Source organism: Papio anubis, chromosome 4, assembly GCF_008728515.1.
Source record: "Papio anubis isolate 15944 chromosome 4, Panubis1.0, whole genome shotgun sequence".
In the NCBI taxonomy this organism is placed as follows: domain Eukaryota; kingdom Metazoa; phylum Chordata; class Mammalia; order Primates; family Cercopithecidae; genus Papio; species Papio anubis.
The window spans coordinates 89,399,041-89,410,482 of NC_044979.1; the positions used below are offsets into that span (position 1 = coordinate 89,399,041).

General features: G+C 34.6%; 1 protein-coding gene across 1 annotated transcript; it reads right to left on the reverse strand.

Annotated features, from left to right (window-relative positions):
• Window positions 1-3,110: 3,110 nt before the first annotated feature.
• Window positions 3,111-3,585, reverse strand: LOC101021100 (40S ribosomal protein S17-like). Its single transcript, XM_003896231.5, has one exon. It carries the CDS (start codon window positions 3,563-3,565, stop codon window positions 3,158-3,160), a length of 408 nt encoding a protein of 135 aa, XP_003896280.1. The 5' UTR covers window positions 3,566-3,585; the 3' UTR covers window positions 3,111-3,157.
• Window positions 3,586-11,442: the final 7,857 nt, after the last annotated feature.

Sequence of the window (11,442 nt, forward strand, 5' to 3'; positions counted from 1 at the left end):
ATTTGATGTGGATACCAAGTATGAGTTGTTGATGTCCATTATTTTCATTTTGCCAAATTGATAGGTAAAATAATTTACACTTAAGTATTTGGGAGTTGGAAGGCAATACTAGCACTTAAGCTTTAATACACAACACGGTAGTTAATTGAGAGTGGTGAGAATTAAATTGTAATTCAGTTTGTAGACTCATGAACTCTTGCACTCTGTAGTAATTGCTGGGAAAGCAAAGAAATGTGGTTTGTTGATTATAAATTTTTCAATTATTCATTGTCCATATTCCTTTTTCTCTAGGTTTTAATATGAATGCTGAATTTCCTAGATGGATTTCTTTTATGATATTTCATGTCCATATTTCATCAATTATAAACATATATTGGTACCCTGTCAAACAACTGAAAGCAGTGCTTTATAAATTTCCAGTAGAAACTAACACAGAATCATTCAGTGATGAGTATGCCACGAGTTAAAATGAGAAATCAATGTTCTTTTGCATTTCATTCAGTTGCAACATTGTAACTGGGTGTATTGTGGGCTTTCCTCCTTGATTATCAACATTCTCAGAAAATATGATCTTTTTAACAAAGATTTGAGACCAATTGATACAATATTTTAATCAATTTATCATTTTTTCTTGGCAAATTTATCTGATAAATACATTTCTGGGTTATTTCTTAATATTTTAGTTGATCTGCCACATTTAATATAAGAATAATTAAAACCCATTGAAAATAAAAGGGGCATTTTCTGAGATAGTAAATCCACAGCAATCTGCTTCCATAATTGTAGGGTAATCAAACGTTGGTCTGCACACTAGTTAGAAATGTCTTAGTTAATTGGGATCCTTGTACAATTGGTCAGGTTTTAGATATTCCTTCCCTTGAATAAGAGGGTATTTAGCTTTATTTATGATCTTGAAAATGCATCTTTTCATTTTCAATTGTAATCTACTTACCACAAATGTTATGTTCATAAGATCCTTAGCCATTATGGTAACAATGATGTACCAAGAAAACACATCATTGCCAAAACCGTACCACAGATCTACTATCTATTCAAATGAGAGCTCTAAATCTTTTTATTTACTTTCAGAAAACAGTAACTTGGAACTAAAGGATGACCTTGAATCATACTGCTACTAACACATTTTGGTATAGATAATATAGTTGAATTTTTGGCATTTAGGAAGCATTAAAATTCCATCAATGTAACTATTAATTGCAAAAAAAATTGTGATAGGGATTCAAAATGTTGATTAAGATTTAATATTGGCTAAAATATGTTTGATTTTGATGACTGAATAAACACTACCATAGATGTGACAGGAAAAAGAACAAGTTACTTTGATTTTTTTAAATAAAGATATTTTTTTGGATTAAGTTTTTGAATCAAGGCACTTTAAAATTTAGTTTTGATTCACTTCCGCATCAACAATACTTCGATTTTTAGAACTGGAGCATCTTCTAGCCTCTTCTTTATTAAATTACAAAAAAATCTTGTGGAGAAGCTAAGACTTAGAGGTGATGGGCCACAGATTGTGGGTTTGAAAATATATTTGATTTCTTCCATCAATTATCAATACCAATTTCATCATTATATAATAATTTTTTAAAGATTAGATGACATATGAGGATGGCAGAATAAGCTGGTAACCTTGAGACATCATAGATGCTAGAGGTTCCCAAAGGGAAAAGTTTCCCATCTCATCTCTGTAAAAACTGTCAGTGTGGAGGTCTATTATCAACAAACAAACATATGAAAGTAAAACTGCATATGACTTGTTCAAAGGCTGATCATATAGTTTATTACCTAAAACCAGAAACCTTTGAGAGTTAATTAGGGTATAATTACACTGGGACAATGGGCTTAAATTGATACTATCTTAGATAAACAATCAACTTATAACAAGTTCAATGAATCAAAACTCTTTGCCCTGATATGTATTCAGATCAGCACTTTGAATAAAAGGTTTACTCAAAGCAAATGCAAAATTCCAGAGCAATATTATGTCTTTTTTTTTTTTTTTAATTTAGAGATGGGGTCTCACCTGTTGCCCAGCTGGAGTGGAGTGGCTATTCACAGGCCAGATCATAGCACACTGTTGCTTTGAACTCCTGACTTCAAGCAATCCTTCCACCTCAGCTCTGGAGTTCCTAAGATTACAGAGATGCACTACCATGCCCAGCCCTAGCATTAGGTCACCTTTTGACCAAAGGCATTCAAAGATATGATTGGATAGATCCCTTAAGGTTAAGCCTCAAGCATTATTCTTAAGGCTGTAAGTCACAGGTCTTGCTAGAGTTAGAATGCTTTTAAACTAGCATACGTGAATTACCTGGGGATTTTGTTAAAATGGAGATTCTGATACAGTAAGGCCAAAGGGGAGCCTGGGATTTTACCTTTCTTACAAACTCCCAGGTGATGCTGATGCTATTGGACCTCGGACCCAACAGCTGATGCTGTTGGATCTTGGACCTCAACTTTACTTGAGTAGTAAAGTTCTAAAGTTAATTTAAGCAATCCATGACTTGATGACCTCGAATTTTATCAAGAAAAAAAGGCTTTTCATTACTCAAGTCAGCAAGGTATGTTACCAGTTTCACCAACAAAAAGCCATTTTAGGTATCCAGTAACCTATTAGCAAAATATTGGTTATTGATCCAAGACAAAAATTTCAGAAGGGCTCTGTTGGTCATTGCTCAAGTATAACCCTCTCTGATAGCATACTGCAGCTAGATTGCATCAGGACTGTGCATTTGTGATTAACATGCCAGCTGACCACCATTCACATATGCTTTTTAAATAGGTACTTGGGTGTTGGTTTAATACAAGTCATATATATGCACAATATGTCACATTGCTTATACCAAGAGTTTCAAAGTAAATTTTAGGGATCATGACTTTTGGTCTATTTCGCCTTTCATCTTTTAGTAACCAATATACACAGTCTATGTAATTTTATAATTGTGTGATCGATTGATACTAGGATGAGGGAGAACCCAAATACTAAAAGGTTGATCTGAAATGGTACATGGAGATATATAGAATATAGAAGTGACCTGCTAATACATAGCCCCCAAATTAGCAATGAAAATCTTTTTTTGTTGTTGCTGTTGTTGTCCCAGATTTATTGAAAATAATAGAGCATTGCAGAAAAAATTCAAACAGGTCCCCGAGGCGTTTTGAAATTCATCCCAACTGTAGGCTGAGTGACCTGCAGGTTGGACAGACTGCCGAAGTCCAAAAGCTTCAGCATTTCCTTAGTGTCAGGATCAACTTCAATTATCCCCTGATCCAGGGCTGAGACCTCAGGAACATAATTGTCTCTCCTTTCTCTCTCCTCCTCCTGCAGCTTGATGGAGATACCTCCTACTGGGCCTCTCTGAATCCGCTTCATCAGATGCGTGACATGGCCTGCTATCTTGCTGCGGAGCTTCTTGCTGGGGATAATGGCGATCTCCTCGCACACATGCTTGTTCATGTGGAAGTTGTCGTCCAGGCGCGTGTAGTACTTTTCTATGATGACCCAGGCCGCCTTCTTCACGGTTTCGGTGCGAACGCGGCCCATGTTGGCGGATCCTTGGTAAAAGAGTGCAATGAAAGTCTTAATGGTCATCTGAATTCTCCCTGATAGTAATGAGAGAAGTTATCTGGTGCTTTCCAAAATGTATTATTTGAAGGCAAGAGGTTGTGTCTAGAACTAGGCTTCCATCGTAATGACAGGCTTTTTGGGCTTAATGATTCAAAGACTGTATAAACCAGCATAGATAATTTCTAGAAAATGATTTAGAATTAGTGTCGGAAAATATGATAGAAGAGGTTTGACACATTTGGATTCCTATTAGTCATTTAATAATTTTGTCTTTGTGCTTTTATTTGTAATGTAACGAAGCACCATCATTGCATTGTTGAGATGATCAAAAGAGTTACTAGAGATAACATGCTTTGAAAAAATAAGCATAAAATTAGCATTTCACGTTTAAAATAATATTCAACTTCTTATAAATCATTTCATTACAAGTCAATTTTTGTGACTAAAACCCATCAAGATATTGAAGAAAAACAAAACTATCTTTTCTTACCTTCCAATGTTTTAATAATTAGTGATGCCCTATGGTTGGGAATATAAACAAATATATGAATGTAAATAAGGATGTGTATAGATATGGCCTGCTCAGTTCACAAAACTGAACGTGTAGAAAATCTAGAATAATGAAGCTTAAAATTCTGTAGCTAACACTATAAAATGTAACCATGCAATCTAGTTTGTTTTGCATCCTAAAGAAGGAATAGTTATCTTCTTTCTTTTCTAAGGTTTGATCCTCCTGCCTGGACAAAAGACACTTGTGCCATATAAATGACCATTTGTTTTAGATTTAAGTGGATAGATACTTTCTTTTCTTTTCTCTTTATAACCGGGATCACAGACATTATGGAAAGCCTCTTTGAAGTTTTATGCTAAGTACTTTCTGCTAAAGCTTTCATTTTCCTCTGCTTTGCTCACTACCTTTCCATTATGATAAATCACTAAAATCACAAAGCTTATCCTTACAGCAAACCTATCATTACTTTCTTTCCTTTTTAAAATTTTCATTTCTTCTATAAAGTTTTGATGACTTAGATAACTTAGACTACACATGACACTTTTAAGAGTAATGTTATACATATGTAGTTTTTTCATGCACTAAACACGGATTTCCCCCTCTACAGCATGTCACATGATAATCACATGGTAATTGTAAAATATATGTTAAATACTACTGAAATGAAAGCAAAAAGAATCAGACCATTTTAAAGCTATCACCTTTCTACATTGTCACAGCATCCATCAATTTCCTCACTTACCATAAGAAAATGTGAATTGAATTTGCTTTCCGAAAGTGCATGTGTTCTTTTCACTGTTATTTGATGGAAATTTTGCATAACTTTTTGTTTCTTATAGAAAATATAATCAATAATTAGTGAATGAATAGTGTACATATCTCAAAAAGAAGGTCTATAAATCTTTATTATAAAATTCTGAAAAGAATAAGAAGTCAGAACTTACTATTTTAGTTTCATATTAGACAATTGTAAAATTATTATAAAGTGAACCAAATTTATTACTTGATTTAAAATAAAATTACATAATGCCCCCTTATAAACTGTTGAACAACAAGGCTTTAAAAAGTAACATAAATATCTAACTGCTATTATTGCAATTACTTTTCATTTTCTGGAAATTAGTCTATAATTATAGTTTATGAAATATCAAATTCTGTGGTAGAAAATGAAAAAAATACGTTTTCTCTTCTGAGTATAAATAAGACATTCTATTAAACTGATATAAAGACATATTTCACAACTTTTTAAGAATTTTCTTTGAACTAAAGACAGTTACTTCTGAATTGCCGTCTCTCAAGTTGTTAAGTCAATTTTGCAAGGTGTAAATGTGATACAAAGAGGAGCCTCTTGCTTCTGTAGGCTCTTTGTTGGCAGAAACAATATTTTATTTATCTCTGTGTCCTCAGCATCCAGTATCCTGAAATATGGTGGTTGATCAGTAAATTCCTCATGACTGAATACCTGTATATCTTCAGGATATCCAGGAAAATACTCAATTGTGGTTATTCTTTCCAGTGCAGTTGCCTTTTCCTTAGAGAAGATATCTATTTTGTGGAGCCTACATCACAAAATAGATATGCATGTGAATATTAGAGCAGATATATTTGGTTATGTTTATACCTGTAGTGGTCTATCCTATCATATTTTTCTAATTGTTTTCAGATCAAAAAGAATGTAGTAAAAAGGTACATGGATCTATAAAACATCACTTTTTAGAAAAGTAAGATTATTATTAATCTAATAAAATAATGTGTTCAGTAGTTTTGTCAGTTAGAACCAAATAAATCTGATGCTGAATATGATTTCCAAACTCCCCAGATAATTAGATTAATCCCACATCTTGATTCATAATATGCTATCATTGTTCACCCATGAATGGCCATATTTTAAAAAACATAATTAACTAGCCATAGAATGAACATTAGTGAACTTACCACCTGGACAAAGAACTAGATGAATAGTAACTAACATTTGCCTGGTTTTGCTTCTCTATCGTACCTCTCACAGAATTATCTTGACATTTGTGTTTGTAATTTCCTTCTAACTCAAATATGTATGCCTAAAAATATGTTATTTAGTTATTAGTTTCTGAACTTATGAAAGGGGTTTTAAATGTAGTTTAATATGAATCAGAACTGAATAAATGTATGCTTAGAATTAATTAATTCATACTTATAAAATTCTACAAATAGTATATTATATTCCAGACATTTTATTAGCCTCTATGAAATGAATCAAAATTTGGCAATCTCCCAGCTTTGCAGGAGTTCTCATTCTTTTGGTGAACACAGACAAATAAACTTACAGTTATTATGTGATTTGACAGAGAAAGGACTCCTAATGCTTTATGATATGTACTAGCAAGTGGACTGAGTTGAGCCTTGAAGAATGAGCAGGATTTACTTAAGCAACAAGGGATAATGGCATTCCAAGATTTTTTATGTTTGCATGATGTATGTAAACTGGTAGTGTAAAACAAAGCTGGAAAGGAAGGCAGAAGCCAGATGGCGAAGAGCTTTGCAAACCATACACAGTGTTAAGGCGTTTCTTTGTAGGTTATAAGAAGTCTGGGAAAATTTAAAGAAGATGGATTAAATGGTCTGTTTTGCTATTTAGAGAAATCATCCTAATAGCAGCCTGGAGGACAGGTAACAAAGAAGTCAAATGTGGTCACCAGACTATGACAATAATCCAGGTAAGAGTAAGAAATGTTGAGGATTGATCTCAGACAGAGAGTGAGATGGAAAGAAGTGAGAAATTTATAAGGACTTTAGATGAGAATAACAAGACTTGTTTACAAATGTGAATGATCAATAAGAATTATGTTGAAAGGTGAGAAATTTAAGATTTCCAGATTTCCAGATTTGATTACTGAGTCACTGGTAAAACCATTAGCCTGGTCTAGAGAATTTTGTGAAAAGATGTTTAATGAGGGATCATATGAGAGTGTGAGGAAAGAGTTTAGTCTTGGACCTGTTGAATTTCCTAGAACCTATAGGACAACAGCTAAACATATAGCTGAGCACCCAAACACAAGGCATTATACTAAGAGTTCTGAAAAATTCAAAATCAAACAGCTCTGAGTCTCAACAATTTTGCTCTCTGGGAAGGAATAATGCAAACACCCAAGTATTTTTCAGATTCCTAGGTGATATCAAACAGGAACAAAGAGTGCTGTGATTTGCCAAAGAGAAAACTCTCTTCTGTTTGTGTGATCAGGATGGGCAGCATGAGTGAGATGTTCCTTGAGGTTCGCCATGCAAAGCTCATGAGTGCTTTGGTTAGCAGAAATGGTGGGGAAGGAAGGAAGGAAGGAAGGAGGGAGGGAGGGAAGGAGGGAAGGAAGGAAGGAAGAAACAGAGGCTAGAGAAAGATATAACAGAAAGCAGCATGGTATAGAGGCAGGGTATGTGGAAAACATTTACAGCTCTTCCAGTCCTTCATTCTGACTACAATTTGAGATTCAAAAAGGAGACTAGTGAGTAATAATCTGTAATAAAAATTGGGAACAGATTAGGAAGAACGTTGAATGCTAGGAATTGTAGTTTACTTAGTTGGCAGCCTCCTTGTGGATTGGAGCTATAAGCTTAAATATGGTGTTAAAGGTAAAATGATCATATCAGAGTTTCACTTGAAGAAAATTAATGAGGTCCAAATATATGAGGTGAACTGAGGAGGACAGAAAATGCCTGTGAGGACCCTGTTTAGAACCCTATTATAATAATCCATAAAGAGAAAATGGAAGTTATAAAGGACAGCAGAAAAGAAGGAATAGAATGGATGTGATTTCATATTATTTTCAAACTTTTTAAATTAAAGATGAAAGGAAGGAGGGAGACAAGGATGGTTCTAAGAATTTGGGTCAAGCACTTGCTGGGAAGTTTGGTGACAGCTATGTGGGCCTGGGATCATCCCGATGACTATGTGTTAGAACAATTTTATGGGTCTGGGTGATTGGGAAGAAAGAATTTATCTGAGAAGAAACAACTACCAAAAATAGCAAAGCCAGGAAAGATAAAGACTAAGAAAAATTTAAGTCATTTAAGACTAGCTTGGGCAGCATGGTGAGACACTGTCTCTACAAAAAATAGAAAAAAAAAATCCCTGGATGTGGTGTTGGGTGCTTGTAATGGCAGCTCACTCAGAAGGCTGGGGTAGAAGAATCGCCTGAACGTGAGTAGTTGAGGCTGCAGTGAGCCATGATCATGCCTCTGAACCCCGGTCTGGGTAACAGAGTGAGATCCTGTCTAAAGAAAAAAAAAAAAAAAAAGACTCATTTCTTATCTTTGGATGAATGGATTTTTCAAAATTATGGGCAGAGAGGAAAGACTACAAAGGGACATGGGATTTTTCCTTTATTTTACAAAAGGATTTAGTTTGAATAAAATTCCACAAGTTATTTTCCAGCTTTAATATTCTGGAATTCTAAGACTCTGTGAATCTTAGATCTCCTTGAGAGATTGGAAAGTGGATAAGTAGAGGTGTTGTATATAAGGAAGGCTTTATTTTATTTGTCAATAAAGGGCAATGGTCAGCAAGGGAAGAGACAGTGACAAAGAAAAAAAATGATAATGATGGAGCAAGATCCCTGGAGGAGAGCTAAAGCAGAGATGAGGACATTTGCTGTGGCAAGGTGATGCAGCTCCACAGGAGCACTGACGAAAAAGGCGTTGGGTAAAGATAGAAGAAGGCTAGAGAAGGGATTTGAGGAAGTGCATTTCGTTGGGCTCAGCCCAAGTAGTAAATTAATAAGTGACGTTTCTCTTCTGGGAATGAAGGGGTAAGGAGAGGGAACTGGTGGGATCAGTAACATCTGCTATCAGGAGTGCAATAGACAAGAGATGCACTGAAAATTGCCAAATAGCAGTGAGGAGCAGATTCCTTTGAGTCTACACATTCCTTTGTCTGCATGGCCTCTCTGTATGATTTCCTTAAGCAGAGAGTGTTAATCTAGAATGTTTAAAAACATATTCATAGATGAATGTATTTGTCCTGTAGCCCTCTTCAGTGAGGTTAATTGAGGCTATAAAGCCCAGGGACATGCAGGCCTGACATGGGACAAAAGGCATTTGATATGACCTGAAAGGGAGATGGTGTTTCTGTGATCCATTGCACTTCATTTAAAGTAACTGGTATAGATAGATTGTTAGAGAGGATTTTCCTCACTACAATTTCACATCCACTGAGCCCAAATTATCATAGTCAGCAGTTTCTTAGCTTTTGATAGAGGGCAAAAAGGAAAGCAGGGTGAGAAGTACTGAGCTAAACCTCTTGTCTGATTTTATCCGGCCTTAGAGAATCTAGGGTACATAGAAATGCAATGTTTAAAATATTGGCTACATATAAAGATCAAAGAAAGGGATTACAAAAATAGCTTAATATTTTTTTAATGAGAAAATTTATACACATGTAGAACATAGCAGTGGTAACATGTGATGTTTGGACATTTTCAAAGTGAGTAAAGAGAGTCTTCAAGTGAACTCTTAGAAAAATCTTTTCTGTCAGTAGTCATCTATAAACTTCCCTGGCTTGGAGTCACAGCTGGGAAACTGGAGCAGGGTCAAGGGCACATAGCATTTCTTAGCACCAACAGATCCACAGTAATTGGACTTCAAAACCATGCTGAGTCCCTGTTTCTTAAAAACCAAACTGAGAATTATGTAGCGTTTAGCAACAAATAATATTCCCTGGCCAAAATCTAACGCTGCACTTGTAGACAATGTACAATCTGGATCCATTCCACCTGCTTGTGAAAGCTGCCAAATGTTTACTTTCTTCTAATTTTGTCCCGTGTTGTGTTTTCACTCATAACACATATTTTGCACCAAAAATAATTTAGTGGGTTACTGGGAATAGAGTCATAAATGAGGAGAAAATGGAGAAACTGCTGGCTGGTGGAACAGCCCACGATTAATAAATTGTGCAACATGTGATTTGGCAGCTCTTTGATTCACCAGGAGAGTCCCCTCCCTTGTAAATTCTAGTTGGCTTTCCCATACATTATTATGTGGATTCCTTATAACCACTTCCCTTTCTGATTTTCCAGAGACAGGGTATAAAATTTCCCTAAACGCCAATAAAATGTGAAATCTTATCCCTCTCTTTAGGCTGGCTTTGTGTAGTCATCTTCTAAAATAAGAACAGCAAATGTCTTAAACGTTGCTATTTTCTATTTTTATGTTCATTCAATAGTTACAATTCTTCACAGTTTTCATTTCAGTGGCAGTTTGTTAAAATTTGAGAGATAGATATTAATAGAAATTATACATATTTTCTTTTTGTCTTTAAAAATAAAATTAATTTCTCATAATGCTGTGAAGAAAAATCCACATCCTTAAATTAGTACAGATTATATACTAATTTCTCTACCTAATCAAAATCTATAGATGAGTGGACTTGAAAGAAGTACATTAACTTCAAATCCATTAACACATAATTTTAGTTTGCTGTTATATTCCTGAAGTAACATAAAAACACTGGGGTTGGATGTTGATTCTGTTTACATAATCAGAGAATATTTGTTTTTTATGGAGGCATATGTTTAGTCATTGTTATTAATTGTGACACACTAAAAAAGGATGTTTTACCGTATTTTACTATACTGAAGCATTTGTTGACAAGCTTTTAAAAGGAGGTTTTCATTTTGTGCAATGGAGGAGAGGAAGGATATAAATAGCTTTCATCGTGTGCAGTGTCTTTGGAGAATAATTTTTTTCTTTCTTTTCTTTTTATTTTTTAAATGGAACTTTGGCAAGGAAAAGCCTAAAATATATACACAGCATTACATCATTTGTATTAAATCATTTTGTGTTTTGAGGGCTTTCTAGATTCAGAAAGTAAAAATTAGTTAGAATGAAAAGATAAATCATTCAATATGTCCAAAAGCCTCAGAACCCATGTTCCCCAGTATCAAAAAAGTTCATGGCATATTTATATGAGACCTGCAATGTACAAGCCTTGAATGTTTAGAAGTTGCCTTGGAATGCAACTAGAGAAACAAAATTTGCAAAAAGATTTAAGTAAGTTTGGGATGAAGGGAGTTGTAGCTTCATTTAACTTTCATTATTATAGCTCTCTATAAAATTTAAGTAATGCAAGTAATATTTTGAGGGTTCTTATATGCTTTTCTCTTTAGCATTTCTGACTACATGACTTTCCTGCTTATTGGACTTGAGCATTTCCCTGCCTCTGGGCATGGGATTTGGGGTTGGGTAGTGTTGTATAGATTAATACATTGGACATGTTTCTAAAGAGAGAGACTTAATATTTAGCTATGTTTGCACAGAAGATAATAAGCTTGAAAGCCAGGTTTAGGGGAAGGGAAAGAATTGTTCAAATTTC